Source organism: Falco cherrug, chromosome 11, assembly GCF_023634085.1.
Source record: "Falco cherrug isolate bFalChe1 chromosome 11, bFalChe1.pri, whole genome shotgun sequence".
Taxonomy (NCBI): Eukaryota; Metazoa; Chordata; class Aves; order Falconiformes; family Falconidae; genus Falco; species Falco cherrug.
In genome coordinates, this window is record NC_073707.1 from 31,412,419 (window position 1) to 31,431,311 (window position 18,893).

The 18,893-nt window shown below is 39.6% G+C and overlaps 2 protein-coding genes across 6 annotated transcripts in view; one reads left to right on the forward strand and one right to left on the reverse strand.

Moving 5' to 3' along the window:
* SMC4 (structural maintenance of chromosomes 4) overlaps positions 1 to 3,951 on the reverse strand; it is a 41,067-nt gene extending 37,116 nt beyond the window's left edge. The window contains exons 1-3 of one of the 2 annotated variants that reach the window (XM_055723327.1): positions 3,804 to 3,951; positions 1,511 to 1,706; positions 194 to 372 (exon numbers count right to left, since the gene is read on the reverse strand). In XM_055723327.1, the coding sequence (XP_055579302.1) occupies positions 194 to 372; positions 1,511 to 1,640 (309 nt within the window). In that variant the 5' untranslated portion in view covers positions 1,641 to 1,706; positions 3,804 to 3,951. Of the gene's footprint in view, positions 1 to 193; positions 373 to 1,510; positions 1,707 to 2,288; positions 2,478 to 3,803 lie in introns of those variants that run through there. The other variant, XM_005440137.3, reaches the window with a different exon arrangement.
* Positions 3,952 to 4,484: 533 nt separating this feature from the next.
* IFT80 (intraflagellar transport 80) overlaps positions 4,485 to 18,893 on the forward strand; it is a 53,829-nt gene continuing 39,420 nt past the window's right edge. The window contains exons 1-5 of one of the 4 annotated variants that reach the window (XM_055723331.1): positions 4,485 to 4,703; positions 5,973 to 6,026; positions 6,800 to 7,025; positions 15,673 to 15,783; positions 18,128 to 18,196. In XM_055723331.1, the coding sequence (XP_055579306.1) occupies positions 5,994 to 6,026; positions 6,800 to 7,025; positions 15,673 to 15,783; positions 18,128 to 18,196 (439 nt within the window). In that variant the 5' untranslated portion in view covers positions 4,485 to 4,703; positions 5,973 to 5,993. Of the gene's footprint in view, positions 4,704 to 4,771; positions 4,879 to 5,972; positions 6,027 to 6,799; positions 7,026 to 15,672; positions 15,784 to 18,127; positions 18,197 to 18,893 lie in introns of those variants that run through there. The other 3 variants (XM_055723328.1, XM_055723330.1, XM_055723329.1) reach the window with 3 other exon arrangements.

Consider the following 18,893-nt stretch of genomic DNA (forward strand, 5'->3'; position numbering starts at 1 on the left):
CACAAAGTTGCACTTAACTGTTTTCTCAACTGTCCAATAATGAAAATCTAGGATATCACTATATAAGTAATTCTAAAACTTAAATATTTTTCAGTTATTTTGAGGGAAGCTTTTACAGGAAAATACAGGAAGGAATACTAACACACAAAGTCTTACCTTCATTTAAAAAATGCTTAAGGTAAAAGAAAGATACCTTATGAAAAGGTCCCAAAGTTTGCTCCCCTGCATAGGACTTGAAGTTCTGGTTTACAATATGAGTTATCATGAGACGAGGAGCACCAGGTTCATTGGTCATTGCTGGAGGTGGGGGAGGAGGGATGCTACCCAAAATATCTTCTAAACTTCGATTAGCAAGCACCTCATTTGAGACTTCTAAAAAACATCCAAAATAAACAGAAAGAAAGAAAAAAAAAGACTATAAGCTCTCAATGACTAGACACCTTTTGAAATGTTTAACTGGAAAAGCAAACAACATTTCTACATGAACCAAACCTATACTTTTGCCTGTAATTATTAAAAGGAGCTAAGTGGAATTTAAGTTCTTCTTTCCGTGAACTGAATCTTTAAAAAGAGATACTCAAGATGTCCCATCGATACACTGGTGGGTTGGTTCTTTCATTATGTAATTCTTATTCTAACACACTTTAATAGGCACTCTGCAATTACAATAGCTACAACCATCACAATAAGTCTGCAAATCTGAAACAGGCAAAGTCTTTCTAATTAATAAGTGCAAAGCCACATTTCAAGCGTGCTCTCAAGTCACTCTGCAAGATTTGGGGACCGCTGCACAATGCTCTGAAAGCTGTAATGACAGCACAACCACTCTGCAAAGACAGGAAGTTTGTTACGAAAACAAACTGGCCCCCTGGATATCAGCTAGTTGTAAGCAAAGCAGCTTTTCAGCAGTCATTGGCAACTTCTTCAAATAGACAGTAGTTTTTGCCACCAATTTCAACGTATTAATCTGTGTGTGAAATACCTTGCTGTAATAATTGCATATCTGGCTACCTAAAAAGACCCACACTGTTGTTTTTCCAGCATTTTCAGCAAAATCTCAACACAAGAAACTCAAGAATACACTGCTTCATGAAAAAGAAAGTCAAATCATTTTAAGAGTTAAGTAAATAAACTTGACATTTATTCCATTCCAAGAAATCCCATACCATTGGCTGCATATAAATTTGAAAAATCCTGCTGTTGTACCACAATCTTAAGTACAACGTTACAGATCAGGAATATGAAATAGGCTTTATTAGGATAAAGTCTACAAATTGCTTCTGCACTTGTACTAAATCACTGGTCCAAACACTTTAACTCTTTGCAAGCCCTCTTTACTATTTTAAAAGCAGTTTAAACTTGCCAGGAGTCAAGGCTTTCAATATTCCTTTCCAAAAGAGAAAGGAGCAAATCCTATCTGGAACAGCTGGTAAATTCAACTGAATGTTGTTGCTAAACAGGCACTACTATCGAGTTTACACACCATCAGAACCACAACATTCAGACCCACCTTGTGGAGGTACTTCGTCAAGCTGTCTGTCACCATTGTTTTCCACTTCCATGTCACTGGTAGGCTCCTCTAAGGGCTCTCTACCTTTCTGATGGGCTGCTGTAGAGGCTTTGGTGCTCTTGCTTGTCATGATCTCTGTTGGCTGTTCTCCTTCTATTCGAAGCAATCAAACTACCGAAGGGATCTATCTCCTTTGCTAACATAAACAAGAAAACCCCATGATCCAAGCATCGAACTGCAATCCCCTAAGGAATATACCTACATGTTTGCCCAGATGTTTGACGAATTTAGAAAATACAGACTAGAGGTATTTTGAAGACAATAATCCAAATTTGAAATAAAATCTCAAGATTAGCCTAACAATATTCTTTAAGATACATCGCCCCCAAACCAACCGATCAACCCTAGTCTGTAGAAACAGCATGAATCTACCTACTGAAAACTCATACAGCCATGTTCAATGCAGTTACTATGCTCAGAGATGGGAACCATGATACTGGGGGCAAAAGAGTTAAAGACACATTTGCAATAACAAACTGAGTAGCCATTTGTCTATACTCTTCTAGAAGCACTCTTTACATACACATTTCAGACCTGACACAGGCTTTACTTTCAACAGTCCATGCTGACTATATTTTTTTATATAGGTAAACAAAAAGACCTGCATAATTACAGCAAAGACTTGACTCTTAAACTGTTTAAATCAACACACTCATTTTACTATAACAACCAGTACCGGCAGCATTCAACATTTAACAGAGAAGGCAAAACAAAATACCTTAATCTAGTTGTGATGTTCAAGTTAACTGATGAAGAATGAAACATTACACTTAAGCAGAGCTCCCAGAAAGTATAAATAGAAAGCAACCGATGGGAAGAAAAGACGACTGCAGGAGTGAAACTCTCTCCAAAGAGTTTAAATTGCAGCAAGTGGCAAAGTTAGTTCGCAGAAAAACAGACATGAGAAAGTTTACTTCTCACAAGATAAAAAACTGACGTGGTTAGAAAGTCATCTTACAATTGGTGCCAATCATTTGACGTTTTCAGACCTACCCCCAACCCACACTCTCATGAGAGTCCTTCATTTGGGACAATGGGGGAGGGGAGGGAAATGAGAGAAAGAACTCATTTTAAGGCAATTTGAGTCTATGCCCCTGTTAAGTGTTCCGCAATGGCTGTCTCAGACAATTACAGCCTCTCAAAGTACCAGATTTATTTATTTTTTTTCCAAAACTGCTCCACTCCAACAGAATTGTGCAATATAGACCTATTTACCTTACCAACCCTTCCCCCCCCCCACTCCGACAGAATGAACAAGCATAACTACTTGACCTCAGCTTTTAAATCGCGATAAATCTGCTGCCACATACTTTCTAACAAATTTAACAAATTCGTGGCCAGCCCCTCCCCGAGTCAGCTCAAAGGTGTTCGTTAAAAGCATCTCTCGACGATCTCCTGCCAAGTGGCGTTTTTGTTACGGGGACGGCGAAAAGAGTCAGAGACGGATAGAAAAGCTTCCTTATTAACAGCGCATTAAATCTGATAGCGTCAACCCTTATCAGGGCAAATTTTTGGGGGTGTTTTTAATCCATCTGTTAATCAAAGGAGTCCAACTGCGCCCCTGTCACGGTCTTTCCAAGTCGTAACGGCCTTTTTTTGCCTTTTTCTCTCATACTTCAAACATAGAAGAGGCAGGCAGAGCTAGTTATAGATGGGTCCCTGCTTTGTAAGCAGATTAAAATCGGGCCTCTGTGCCATCGAAACGGATTCCTGTACTTCCCCGTCCTAGGTGGGTCTCCGATGCGCGGTCCCCAGAGATCCGTAAGGGCGCAGCGGGAAGCCTCGGGCTTTCTCCCTGGGGCTGCAGAAGACCCTCTCTCATCCCCCCTCCTCACCCCCATCTGCAGACACCAGCCAGGACGGACACATGGAGCGCCGTGCCCCGCCAGCGCGGAGACCGAGCGGCCGCCGGGCAGTCCAGGCCTCTCGGCAAGAGCCCTCAGCGGGGGATCCGCCGCCCGACCGCCTGGGCCTGGGGAGAGGGGCTGCCGCCGCCTTCCCCTCCCTCAGGGTCATGCGGAAAGAGAAAAAACGAGGCGCGGGGCAGAGCCCGCCACCCCTCTGCCCTCTCCCTCAGCACCCCCTGTCCAGAGAATCGCCCCGAGGACGTCGCCGCCGCCCCGCTCACAGCGGCTGAAGCCCCCCGACTCCACCTGCCCTCAGGCAAACTACCAGCACCGAAACCCCAAACCCTGCCCGCCCGGCTACCCCGCGCTGCCCGCCGAGCTGGTACCTTCCCGGGCTGGCGGCACCCGGCCCCAGCGAGGCGGCGCGCTGCGGCAGCGCGGGCGGCTCCGGTTCCTGCCGCGGCTCAGCAGCTTCCACACTCGAAAATGGCGCCCAAACGGCGAACTCGAACCGAAATTCGTTAGAAAAGCGCGGGGCATGCTGGGAAGGGAGGGGGCCGGCCTCCCGCGGGTTTGAAAGGAGGAAAAAAAGCCCCGCTCCCGCGCCATCTTGTTTTCCGTTACTGCGCGGACAGGCTGGAAAAAAAGTAAAATAAATCATAAATCCCCCCCCCCCCCCAATCGCGAAGATGCGTTTTTTTTTTTTTTTTTTTGGGGGGGGGGGGTGGGGGAGGGAGAGAGAGGAGAGGCAGGCGGTTGACGGTGACAGCAACCCCATGGCCGTGCCCGCTCGCTCCGCGTGGAAAGGATTTATTTTAATTTTAGAAGTAGGTCAGTGGGCGGCGCTTGGTTGCTCAGCAACGGGCGGCGGGGTGGTGAGGCCGGAGCGGCGGTGTAAGCGGGCGCCGTTATTAAAAAAAATTTAAAAAAAATTAAAAAGTAAAAATCAAATAAAAATTGTGGGGACACGACGGTTTAAAATTGGTATTAATTAACGGGCGGCGCGGTGACGCCAGCGGGCCGTGTCACCTGGTCGGGGAGGACCCGTGAGGTGGCGGTGGGACGAGGAGGAGGAGGAGGAGGAGGAAGAGGAAGAAGAAGTATCGCGGGAAGTAGCCATGGAGACGGAGCCGCTTGGCCGCGGGGGGAGCGGGCAGCCGCCGCCTTGGTCCCGCCGCTCCCGTGGCGCCGTGGGGACGGGGAGGAAGGCGGGATTAGCCTGGGAGCCGGCCGCTGAGGCAGCGGTCCCCGCCGCTCTGCTCTCTCCTGTCCCGCTGCCGACGCAGGTAAAGGCGGGCTGGGGAGGCGGCGGCCATCCCCCTCCCCTCGCCGTCAGGGGTGGCTGCGGGGCGGCAGGGCTGACTCACTGCCGCGGTGGGCGAGAGGGTCGGGAGCCGTGACCCCCCAGTTCGGACGTGGGAGGAGGGAAGGGAGAGCTCCGGGAGACAGCCGGGAGTCGAGGTAAGGGCGGGGGAGTCCCGACCCCCGGCTCCGGACGGCCCTGAGGGGAACGGGCGCTGGCGCTCGCCGGGAGAAAGCGCGGCGGAGGGGGGATAATTTCCCGTTTGGAAAACTTTGAGGTGAAAAAGTGGGCGCTGGCATGGCCGGAGAGCGGGCTGTGCTGTCGGTGCGGTGCCTGAGGCTGTCCGAGGGCTCTGGGGAGGCAGGCGAGGCGGGGGGAGCTGCGGTTCCCTCACAGCGGCGAGCGACAGCGGCCCCGCGGGCAGCCGCGCTGTGAGGGGCGAGCTCCCGCCCCGCCACCGCCATCTACGCCCTTTCTTTCCATCCTGCCGTCTGTCTTTTCCTTCGCTGCCCCCCGGCTCTTGCTCAGTCTCGCTCTGATCCTTATCTCCCCCTTCGGCAGCTCCGGAGGGGAAACGGCTGAGGGGAGGAGGGAGCGAGCGGGGACCGAGGTGAGGAGGCGTGGGGCTGGCAGGAGCCGAGCCACGCACCGTGTCAGAGTTATTGCCCCATCTTTTTTAAAACTCCTAGTAAATGCTTTCAGCTAACCTGCCGATGGACTCGTTGGGGAGTTGAACGTTGTGTGTGTAGTAGGATGGGTAATGGTGGAGGTCCCTGTTGGTGACAGCAGGTGAGCTGTGCGACCTGAGGGTGAGCGTTCTGCCTTCTAGGTGCATGTAAAGACTGTTTAAGCCGTTTTCAAAAACGACAATAAAGTTCTGGCCTTGTCTTTGAAAGCAAAATAGGTTTTCCCTTGCTACCTACCTTCATGGCTATAAGTCAGTGCAATAGAACTTCAGTGTTTCAACCTATGTTCCAGCAATATGTGCCTCGCATCACTTCTTTAAATTGTCCACTGTATTTATTATACTAAAGCAATCAGATAAATACACGGTTGGGTACTGTACAAACAGAATTCCCTTTAAACTCGGGTCTGTTTTGTGTTTATTTTTCCACAGTACTATTGTAATATTACTCATGTCAAAACTTTTTATCTTGGTGTTAGCATCTCCCTTTTTAATTTTGGCTACTTACACAGGTGTTTGTCTTGTTTTATTACAGTTATAACTATGTATCTTTTTTTGTTTGTTTAGTGCTCCATCTGAACAACTGAAATGAGACTGAAGACTTCACTTTTAAAGGAACCAAAACATATCCTTTGTCATGGAACAAACCGTAGGACAGCATGTTAATTCTGATTAGACTCTTTTCCAGAAAGGTTTTCTTTATCATAGATGTCATGGTAAAATGTTTGTAAATTGCAGATGGCTTTTTTTTTTCCTTTTTCTTTTCTTCACTTTCCTGCTCTGTGCATCCTTTAAGGGCAACACTTTGAGAGGTGTTGAACACTCTTAGAGTAATACCTTCCCTCCAATCAATGCTTTGATAGCAAATTTTGAGGTTTTACTTTCCCTTCTTACTTGCAGTGGTAATTTAAAAGCTTTCCCAGACAGTAAATAAGTGTAGCGATATATCTACCTGCTTGTAATAAGAGATGGACGTAAAGAAAATTGTATTTTCCCTATTAATAAATTAGATATGTCAACAATTTGTATATGCTGTGGTGTTAATAAACCGACATATTTGAATGATAGTTGGGTGTTTTGCACTTGCATTGTGCGCTAAAACCTTTCTAGAGGTGTAACCCAGCATTTCAGCTATGTTGCAGTAAGTATGCATCATAACAAGAGTTATATTTTTGCATGATAGTTGGCTTTATTTTTTTGCTGAATTTCTACCAGCTCTTCTTGATGCAAAACAGTGAAAAAAGAATGAAGAATCATATTTTTTATATAAAGCATTCCATGTAATCTTATCAAAATAATCTTCCTGTACTGTTCCTTCAGTTTTGTGTAGCCTAGATGAGATATTTTGTAAGCTTATTTAGTAATTAACATTTTTAGACTTCCTTAATTTAACTAAACATAAAGAATTAGTTAGCTGTGTGGGGTGGACTACAGCTGATGAGCTATATTCCTGCAGTGATGATCACCAAATTATGAAGTGGAACCTTTTAACTAGTGAGACTACTCGAGTAGTGAAACTTCCAGATGATATTTATCCCATAGATCTTCACTGGTTTCCCAGAACTATTGGTGTGAAGAAGCAGTCCCATGCAGAGAGCTTTGTTCTAACAAGTTCTGATGGTAAGTCAATTTAAATTTTTTATAATTTATACCACTTTGTGCTTATGTCACTCAAACACATGAGAAATTATTTGCAGTTAAATAGTCTCCAGTAAAGCAACTTCAAATCTTATATACCAGTTGCACTGGTGTAAAACTAATAATTGCTTCAAATTTAATACATTGTGTTACTGTAATTTCCTCCAATACAACATTATCAAACATATCTCTGACAGCAGATAGGTAATTTTTTATGTAGGTCAGTTTCTACCATCTTTTTCTCAATTTCATAAACCAGTAGTTTTCAATATGTATCTACTGCATGCCTACGTAGATATCAGATCACTTGCAGTTATGAAAACTGATGACCAAATTACTGAAATTGCCTAAATAATGTAGTCCATTTCTTGGACGTGTTACAAGAGCAAGACTTGTGTCTGCCATCTGTGGAGTCTTGAATATCCCTCTAAAGCATCTAGTTCTGGTTGTTGTCAGAGATGTAAGACTAGTATAGATGTGTAGTATACTGGCAGATGTATATATGCATATGTATATCCTGTATGCTACTATTTGTCCCATATACTAGTGTACTAATACTAGACTATGTCATCCAGTATAGTAGCTGCTGTATCCAGTGTGTGAATTCTGTTTTGTGAAAGGGAGGTAAGAGCAAGGTTTGACAATTGCTTGGGGTGTTTTTTCCTCCTCCCCAAAGAGACTAGGAATTGATTTTGCCCGACTTGCACACAGCCAGATTTTTCTTCCTGCATGAGGGCAGATACCCTCCTCCCCAGTTCAGTGAAGAAATCTTAGGTAACTGGTTTCATTATTATATTACATTTATGATGAAGCAGTCCATACTGTTCGGGTCAGCGTTTGTCTCCTTAGTACTGTAATGGGGATTATGTTCCATACCATCAGAAATTTTCAGTGCAAGTTTTCCCCTTTGTTTTTTCCCCCTCATCCCTTTTCTTGAAGAAAGAACAGTTGGAGTCTCTTCTTGATCTAATTCTTTGTTTGAACAAAATATGAAAAATAGTGGTAAAAATAAATTTTCTTAACAACCCCCGCCCCCCCTTTATTTTTGTTACAAAGAACCTACCGTGTGGGTACACCGTAGTTCAGATGAGAGTTTCTTCCTGAGCCTACCAGTTCTAAAAAGGGGTTGATCCTTTATGAAATCTGCTGGTTTACACTGACCTTGTTATAAAAATCGTGTTAGGATAAACGCTTTGCTAAGAAATAAGTTCTTGATATAGGCTGGGACTGCCTCACTGACAATGCGCTGCTAAGAACTTGTCGATGGGGTTGGTGTATTAGTTTATGAAAGTATCAGAAATCATTCATGTTGCATCCAAGATCTTGGCATCCAGGTGACTTGCAAGAGTTGTATGACTTGCTTGCAGAAGCCAGGCAGTCTTTTCACTGATACTAATTTTCTCCAGCTTTGTGTTTTACTGGGTTGATAATGCTGTTGAAGGTTTCAGAGTAAGTCAAATTAGCCTGCTGGAACTAGAAATTATGTGCCACAAAGAAGCAGATGGTATCGACATACTAAACTTAGTTTATATTCTTTTGTCAGCAGTCAAAGATCTTGGTATTAAAGCTGTATTTCTACAGAAATGGTAGTGATTGGAGTTTCTCAGCAGTGAACTCAAAGCAATATGCTGCTCTAAATCTCTGCCAGCATCTTTAGGCAGAACAGTTCACAGTAAATTGTTGTAGAGAGTTTTCATCAGGATTATGATGGACATCTGCCCATGACCCTGTTGATAGCTTTCACAGGGACCTATTGATAGTTTGAATGGGACTGGTGGAGAATTTCCAGCCAACTTCTGCCCATGTTTTGGCCAGAACCTTGACTTTGTGGGTCTAGTATGTTTTCTTTGGTGAGGGGAACTTACTGTAGGCTTTTGGCTACCTTCACAGGGAGCTTGACTGGGAACGGAAGGTTTGTTACTGGGCATTAGCAGTGTGGAGCTGATGCATCCAGCATGGCTTTCTGTACGGGTGGAGAGAGGTATTACGTATTTGAAGAAGATAGAGGAAATTCATGCTTTGCATTAAATTTTAGAGATTTCTATGACTTTTGGTGATAGTTGCACTTAAAAATTAGGAGGGCTCAGGGTTCAAGTCACAGAGTAGAGGCCAAGATTTCTTCAAGTTATTTAGTACTTCCGAAGGAGTAAATGCACTGAACTTACAGACAAAAACAGGACATCTTTTGATGACTGAAGGCAGGCTCCTTATTGTTTCCTGGGTATATGTGGGGAGGGAAGGTGAGAAGTGCAACCAACGGAGTTGTAATTTTTGCGATACTTGGTGCTGAACTTTATCATGAGTCTTAGGCAGCTGGGTCTGATGAAGTATTGCTTGTAGAGCTCTTAAGGTGGAAATGCAAGCTTTTGTGAAAGCTGAAAGGAAGATTTGTTTGTATCAATTAATAGTTGCATGCATTTTAGTATTACGCTTTTGAGGGGGTGGAGTTTACCTGAACAAGGATGTTCTTCAGAAAGTCAATGATCAATGTTAACTGAGCTGATTTCTATGGGATTTCTATTCTTTTCCTTTCAATGATAAACATGGAATGGAGGGATTTTGGTAGGTGAACTGATGCTCTTAATTCCTTGCTTTTTTCTCCTTTCTTTTCCTTTCTGTTTTCACAGTTGTATTTCTAGTGACCTGTTTCTGTAAAGTTCTAAATTGTATGTGTCAGTAGCGAGCAAAAGAGCAACTGTAATGAGTGAGATCTTCTGTTAATTTATTCAGGCAGTTTTCCAATGTTATTAGAATAGTATGCTAATATTTCATGTTCTGCTTGAATAATGCTTTGACAGCTGATTGAAGAAATATGTAAAGGCTACTACTACCTTCATGAAAAAGATTTCTTCTAAAACTCAGCTATGCAGATTTTCTCTCTAGTTTTTTCTGTTTTTTTATATCAGTAAGATAAAAAGGAAAAGTAAATTATATTCACAGATGTGTTTGGAGAGGTTGAAAGTGGATCTTTTTTCAGAAGTGTTAAAAAATTAGCATGTCACAGGAGCTGTACATTCAGAAGTACTTCAGTCTATATGTGAACCCAGTGCAAGTTTGAGTTAGATACCAGTTCTGAAGTGTAATATCTAGTAGGTATGAATGAATGCTTGCCCTTCTCCTGTAAGTAGATTAAGTGACACTGCAACAGAGAGCTACAGTTTAGGAATAAAGATTGATTAATAGAATGATGTATAGGTAGGCCTCAGAATCTTTTCCAAGATGCATTAGGACCTTTGCAATGAACTAGGAGAAACTAAATTACTTTTAAGTGGCTTATGTCAATGGCAGAGGTACTTGCAGCTTAGCAGATGATTTTTCTTGCTGCTCAAGATTTTAGTTGTGTGTGACTGACAAATTCTAAACAAGTCCCTTGATGTTGATCTGCATTTTCCTTGATAAGACTTTTGTGTTCATTTGCTTATGACTTTTTCCAAACTTTTTTTTTGTCTGACCTAAAGGTATCATTGTAGGATTCTAGCTAATGTTGAAGTACTTCATAAAGATTTCAGATGTAAGTTCTAGTGAGAGAAAGGTCTGGAAAAATGCTGTCTCCTCCATAACAGTAAGAAAAATAAAATTAAAGATTATAGAATGAGAAAAAAATATCTGTGAAACCTGTAAATGAACATGTAGTTATATCTTTGTTATAATTTGTATGCACTTGAGAGTCTATCAGTTCTATCATTGTCCAGCTTTGGGAGATCAGCTTGATTAACTTTCACTTTCTTTTAATGCAGCTGTTTCTTGCTTGCATGCAGCATAAGCTGTTTTGGCTACCTTTGCCAACTTTTTTATTTATTTTTTTTATTTTATTTGACACACGTGTAGGCCCTTCAAATTGCCCAGTTCTCAGAACATCCCTAAGTGTTATCAACTTAATCGTGTTGTGGCTGAGATAGCTATTGTCTGATCAGAGACTGCAATTCACTAGTTTCCCCCTTTCCCAAGATGGACACATCCTTCAGTTCTTCAAGGCACTCCAGTGATCGGTCATTAGATAATTTTGTATTGTTCAGTGAGTCGAATTTGTATTCAGCCCTTGCATTCCTTCTGGATGTCTGGGGCCTTTATTGCAATTCCTGTCATTAATTTGAATGCTACTGTTTTGCTAGCATAGCGCAGTGCAAAGGAGAACTGAGCTTTGCTGGATAAATTGCTATTAAAACGAAATGCTTTATGGTTGTTATAGAGCAACAGATACTCTGTGGTAAGAAGATGCTGTATTGTGGGAGGAAGATAGGATGTAATTTCTGTTTAAGTGGACAGAGTAAATCTCAACTTGTTTATATGTTTATAAGAGTGCTAAATGTAAACAAAACTGGATGAAGAAACTCTTTTTTCCTTAAAGTTCTGTTCCCTAAGAAAATGGGGCTTCCATGACTGGTGTTGTCAAGGGATTGACTGGCAGATAATCGGTAACTTTGGAGCTCCTTGGTGGGTTTTATGGAATGAGGCAGCTCTGTGGTGGAAAACTGCCTACCGAGGGAGGGGGCAGCTGCAGCATCGGCTCCAGATGTTTCAGGCAGGGAGGAGGTGTTATGCTTGCCCTCCCTGAAGGGAAGCATTCAGCTGGGGTCCCTGCTTAGGCAGTAGGGAGTCTAGCAACAAAAGCTGATTTGGTTTGCTGTTACTTATGGAGTTATTTTTGCAATAATTAGTTCATAGATATTCAGGTTTTGTCTTGCATGAGTTAGTACTTCATCTTCTTTCTTATAGGGTTTTTTTTACCTAGTTAACTGTTCTTAGGACTAAGTGATAAGCTCTTAACATTGATTGGTAAATTCATCCTAAACATTCAGTTTCTGGAAAACTGTTCTTAAGATGTACTTCAAAATACAGAACAGTGCTAACCTAATTTGTGAAAGAATAAATTGAGATAAAAACTTAGGTTAGAAAACTTCCAAGCTTTTATTTACTAGTGTAACTTACCACTTTCAATAAAGGGAACTTATCTTGTAAAGATATGTTTTTTTTGCATATGCAACTGAATTATTGCAATGCAAAAGTGTATGAACAAGTTTTGTTGCTTATTTTCTAAAAATTGTTGCTATTTTCTAAAAACCTTACTTTTAAAATTCTGTTTAACTATTACTTATATAGCATGCCTTACGTGTCAAGCCTGCAGTTTTCCTGCAACAGCTAATTCATCTCTGTGATAAGGATTCCTGGAAATCTGCTGAATCCAATGGAAAAGGAGTATAATGTCTTTACAGGGTTGCATTAATTCCTGGTTGAACTCCAGATGTTTGTGAAATTAGAGCAAAAGTAAATTTAATCCTCTTGGGTTTTCTTCTGAGTTGCATCTTTTGTGGGATATTGGTCTGTTACTTCCTACTTACATTGATGTTGTTGCTGCTCTTTTACAACAATAAAAAATACGTTCAGCTTTAAACTGCTTATTAAGCACAAATTGCAAGTGAATGGAATTATTTTTTCAACTTTTTATGCTATTGATAATTTTACATTAGGTCAGCATTTAAGTCTATGAAAAGTAATGAACAAAACATACATGTGTTATATTCTGTATTTGAATAGGCTGTTAATCCCCCACTTGAAATTCCTCCAGAACTGGAGTCACTTTAAGATTGAGGACAGCTTCTGGCTTCTGTACTTAATAAAAGTAAAGGAACGGTATTTTATAAATCTGAGATGTAAAGTAAGATTTAAGTTGAATCACTTCTATCTACTCCAGGCATACAGCTAAAATTTTCCCTTTCTTGATTGTATAAGGCAGTAAGTTCTAATTTGAAAGCCTCCACTGCCTCAATGTTAAGTTGAAGAGCAGAAGGCAGAGAAATCCATGGAAACATTGCTTTTGGAGCAACCTCTGTGTGTGAATGCAGTGAAAGCAGCAGTATCTAATGAGTCACATCATTTGACTGTCATCAGTTGTAAATTTATATGTTGGAAGAGTAAAGAAGTTGCAGAAGTAAAGATGATATCCGTGAAAACTTGATTTGGCCCTGTTCTGCATAAGTATTATGATACAGTTTTTAAATGCATGATCACATTTTTTCCAGATGAATTCTGTCTTGGTGCCTAAGGTGGACCTGCTTTTACATGAAACTGTGTTCTTTCCTGCTAGGCTACAATTTGCTATGTTTCACTGTTTGAAAGATGCCTTGTGAAAGAAGTAAGAGCTTGTGGAGTGGGAAAGGATGCAGAAGATTGGTAAACGAGTTGAGCGTTTCCTTATATAGCAGGATTTTATCCTGTACTCAGTGACATGGCCCATTGTTTTCCTGATAATGTGACCTAACCAAAGTATTCAGTTCCTTGCCAGCTGTCTCTTCTTTCATTTCATTTTTTCTCTTATGTATTGAGGGCTTTGCTTACAGAAGTGTTGAGGTCTTCACAGATTCTACCTAGGTCAGTGGAAGCTATTGTTTCAATATATAAAGTGCCATAGAATTTCTTTGTAATTCTGGATGTTTCAGATGGGATACTGAAAAGTTATGAACGCCTTTGAGTTAGATTTCTGTGTATATTAGCTCCTGATTTGTAAGGCTTTTTGCTTTTTCTTTCCCCGCCCCCCCCCCCCCCCCCTTTGCCAAAGGGGGTGAAATTAGTGAAATATGTACTTAATGAGGAGTGCAGCCACTTAAATGATGAATACTGTAGGTGATGGCATGAAAATATTCATAGTCCTATGATCAGATTAGGTGTAAGTATTCTGCAATGAAAAAGGTCTTGGCTACAGATTGAACAAGTACACTATGCATTGAAAAAGACAGGTGATCAGCAAAATAAAACATGGTTTTTGATGGATTATTTTAAAGCCAGAAAAGGCCGTTTTGACAATTTAATTGGAAAAAATAGTACTTAGCCATTGAATTCCTGTGAATCCAGTTATTGCTTATGCACAAAACCCCAAGAATCTCAGACCTGAGAGATGTTCTATAGAATGAAACATTAATTAGATAAAATATATTTCATAATTATAAAATGACATAATGCATTGAATGTAGAATACCAGTACTGAACATTTTAGGAAGCTAAAACTTAACTGAATGAGGAAGAGGTGGTCATTCTGATAATACTAGTTCTGTGCATTCAGAAAAAAAATGGAATTAACTAGCTGTTCAAGAGTACTCTAGTAGATACAAATATGTGATAAAGAAAAGCAAAAATGTATAGATTTGTATGATATTTAAAATAGTCTGTTCAAATAAACTGATTTATTCAAACCATTCTTTTTCTTCAGTGTCAAAAATCTTTTCCTTGGAAATCTTGCATTGGCAGAGATTTGGCTGGATAATTGTGTCTTTTTGTTTATGTACTTAAAAGTAAAATGTAGACAAAGTGTGATGGTATTAATCTGAATAATATTATGGAGAACCCTGATATGTTTCATGGTTATTTACTGACAGATCTACCAGAATGCTTTTTCTTTATTTTCAGTCCAGCTTTGGGTTTTGTTGTTGGGGTTTTTTGTGTGTTTTTTTGGTTGTTTTTTTTTTTTTTTTTTTAAGATTGAAGTGCAACACAAAACATGGGAGAGCAGAACACAGTAAAAGTTGTTTCAAGCTTCTGGCAGTGCAGGCCACCTAAATTTTGCCATTTGAATGTACGTTTAGTGTGGTGGTGTTGGGCATTTTTACCTTGTGTTCTGTCTATAGTTAACTCTCCTATCACCTGCATGCACACAGTGGTCTTGATAATGTGGTCCTTTATGGAAATAGTCAGGTATTTAGTTTCTGGTTTTGGCTCGCCAGGTAAAGCCTGTTTTATAATTCATATTCCCAAGCAGGATGTTATTAATGGAAAAACTATTCCCTCTTAAGTAATGGAGTGTTTGCACACGCTAAGTGTGAGGGATCTGTGTACTGTTTATCTCGAAGAGTACTGGTCACTCTGAAAATTGTAGTGGTTCACTGTCTGGCAGATTCGATAAAATAGTTTTTAAAGAATTTTGGTTTTAAAGTAGTTAATTTAAATCACTACTATTCTAAGCCATGCATTTGTTCTGCCACATGTTTCCAAGTCCTCTGTTGTCTGCTCTTTGGTCCAGTTTAAATTTGATCTTCCTGGATTTAAGCAACATCCCTCATTTGGAAAGAAAGACTTCCTCATGCTTCTGTTGAAATCATTAATAGCTTTGTTTTTGGCTTCTGTGAATTTCCATAACAGCTCCATAATGCAAGCAGTAATACTTCCTCAGAGCAGTGCACTCACCGATGGTCAGATTGTTCTAGCTTTTCCATTATCCTTTTGCTGTTGAGTGATTTTTCAGATCTTAAAAAGCCCAAAACCCAAAACCACAAGGACTTGCCTGGGGTGCAGTGTATATACCTCTGTTAGCTTTCAGACAATGAAATAACATCAGGCAGTTGTGTCCCCAGAGAGACATGCAAACTTTAGAGAGACATAAGAAAAAGCAATAGGCAAACCAAAGATTATGGCTATCACCCCAAACAAACAACATTGTAGCGAGTTTACAAGTAATCCTTCTTCAAGATCTCATTTGGTTGGGCTAATCATAGCTGTGAACAACTTAATTATATATTTTGTTCTTTTTTTGTTGCTGGTTTCTTGTTTTGTGTGTATTTGTAACAGAAAACACCATTACAGTCCTAAATATCGGGTCACAAAATTAGATACACTGTTTCCATCTCAAACTTTCTTTTAGGGAAGTTCCACTTAATTTCAAAGTTAGGAAGAGTAGAGAAGAGTGTAGAAGCACACTGTGGAGCTGTACTTGCAGGAAGGTGGAATTATGAAGGAACAGCACTGGTTACAGGTAAGCATTCTTAAAGTAATGAAGTGTTTTGAAAACTAATATAACAGAAAAGCTCTTTTAAAATAAAGCCTTTTAGGTTTTTAATATACAAAGTTGACATGACATGAAGAAATGTAAGTATACAAAAATACATTATTAAACAAGATTTATGAAAAGTAAGTGCTTTCAATAAAATGTGTAGAATGTAAGTACTTTATGGGATAAATAACAATAGAATGTTATGGAAAAATAATATAATCCTTGACATGTTTAGAAGATGTAATCCTAAATTTCATAGTTTATATTATATTTACATTAAATTTGAATGAACAAGAGTATTAAGTGTTCACACACTGGCTTAATTTGACATTCTTGTGAGAAGGGGGAAACAAACAAAAATCAACAATATAAATGAAGCTAGCTATAATAAATTACTTTTCTTTATGTCTTCGCTATCACTGGAGTTATTATCACCTTGTTTAATAGAAGTAAATTTTGCACTATTTGATTAATGCTGTTTTAGAAGAATGTTGTCACTTTTAAATAATAGAAGATCTAGGAAAAACATGTAATTTTTTAATTGATCCTGTATATTAGATGTTATCCTATTTACTTGAAAGTAAATGTTTTTAATACCAGAGTGCTTAGATGTTTTTGTGGATGTTCTGTACTTCATAAAGGAGAATATTTGTTTTGTTGGGTTTTTTAATCTGTTACCAAAAAAGGTTGCTAAGTCGGTACACCTATATTCCTGCACATGACATTTGGGGTTTTTTAGCCAGCAAAGCTTACTAAGTCCTCATGAACATCTTGAATGTTCCTATGCTTCTCTTTCTTGATTATTAGAAGTGGAGTAGGTCCAGCTGCAGTCTAACTCTTTTCTGTTGAGGCTGGGAGAGTGATTTCCAAGTGTCTGCATCTCTACATGTTTTTGTCCTAAATCTTTTGGTAATTAGTTGCTTTTGGCATTTTTGTCAAAAACATCTATCTTGATGTTAAGGGGAAGCTAATTAAATTTCCTCTTATAGACTTCTCCTTTATGGGATTTCTGTTGGTGTCAGAATTTTCTGCAGCCTCCTGTTGATCTAGCACAGCTGATTTCTTTGGACGAATTCCAACTCAGTCCAGAAGTACTGAAGATAATTTTGGATCTGCTTGTTTCCAGACTCAGTCTGACTCTAAAATTCTGCCTCAAGGAACTCTGTCTGGCATGTTCCTCTGAAATCCCAGAGGGATAGAAATATTGTTCTTTTTAAAGACAGATTTGCCTCAGGAACTTCTTGAAAGAAAAATCAAAATTGCCTTTTCAGTCTTTCTGGCATGTGGTTTTTTTTTGGTTTGTTTTTTTTTGTTTGTTTGATTGGTTGGTTTAGTTTTGGTTTTTTTTGAAAGACTGCGTGACACTTAGGGAGAGTATGGGAATTCATCACCATATCCAAACAGTGTACTCTGAGAAGATAACTACTGTTATACCACAACTATACTTTGAGGAAGACTGAATCGTTGATGATACTGTATCAGTTAAAATGTTTTTTATGGCTCTATCAGTATCAAATGGACACAAATAAGATTGTAAAAAAGAAAAGTCATACTTTTTTAACACTTAAAAGCTACATTGGCCAGATGTAAAAACCTGAAATCTGGTAAGTAAATTACCTTTGAATGGAAGAATGGCATTAAGTTTCTAATGCAACTTTTTCCTCATTAATTGAATCTGGGAGGCCTAAATGAGGGCCCAGAGCTGCATGTTTTAAATATGATAGCACACTAGGAAATCTGTGTTCTTAATGCATACATAGCTATGCTGTATAGCGTATAAGAACTTAATCTTTAATAAGCAAACTGAGTTTCTTGGTAACACACAGTTATGTTATAAAATTTAAGCCTTCCAAACAGAGACTTCAGTTATCTTCAGTTTCACCATTTATCAACTGTGAAGCCTCTGGTTTAATACATAAAATCTGCTCCTACTCTCTTCAGATTCCTCAGAGACTCATTTAATCAGCCTCTGGGCCATTGAACTGTAAATAGATCAAAAGTGCTAGCAATGCTGAATAGAAAATACAGAACTTAGGATATTTAAATAGTGATGGACTTTCTCTTCCCAGGAGCAGCTTCAGATAAGAAGACTATAAGGATTTTCAGGAGAAGAAGAGAGTTGTTGATAATAGCAGAAAAACAGTCTTGAATATCTGTCCCTTAATATACTATCTATTCGCATGTTAGGAAAACTAAATAAATGATATTTACCTGTTAGAAGACCTGGACTTATTTGAACTCTAGTGTTTCCTAGGTAAATACAAGCACCATGTTTGTTAGACTTATTATTGCATTTGAGTTGATGATTTCTGTGGTAATTTTACAGTTGGTGAAGATGGCCAAGTGAAAATCTGGTCTAAAAGTGGAATGCTGAGATCCACTTTAGCTCAGCAAGGTAAGTTAATCTTCTTAAAGTTCCATTAGAACTTTTTATTTAGGATATTATTAAATATATTTAAATAACACCCTAAATCTGGCAGTAGTGGTTTATTTAAGGGTCTTAAGGCCTTGATAAACTTAACTAAAATTAAACAGAAGTCATAGTTGAATACAAAGGAAACTGGATTTTTAATGAGATGACTGTCTTTAAGAAGAGATCTCTTCAAATGAGAAGTGTTATTGCAACAATTTTAGACAATAGTTTCAGTTCCACCCTAAGGATTCTGGAGAGGCTAAAGAATTAAAAATTAAAAAAATGATTTTTTTATCAAGCCACAGACTCTTATGGTGAAACTGAAAAAAAAAATAATCTCTAAAAGCATTGCAAGAATGCTTGAAAGATGCAAAGCGTGTGTAGGTTAGTTCCTCTGAACTTTAAAAAAACTCTTAACAGCCCTTGGTTTGTCTATCTATTTAACCCAGTAACTAATTTAGTATATGCAAACAGTTCTACTGAAGTGAAATGGTCCCTGTGCTTAAATTCTTTGTTGAACCGGGGCCATGGAGACCTAACCTTGATCTTGGCTTTGTAACTACAGTTTTATGCATACTAGAGCATTCCAGTTATTTAAGTCAATTTAAAATCACATTATTGTAAAATGCAACAGTATCAACTGCAAATACATATTTCTATAAATGTTTCATATTTTTAA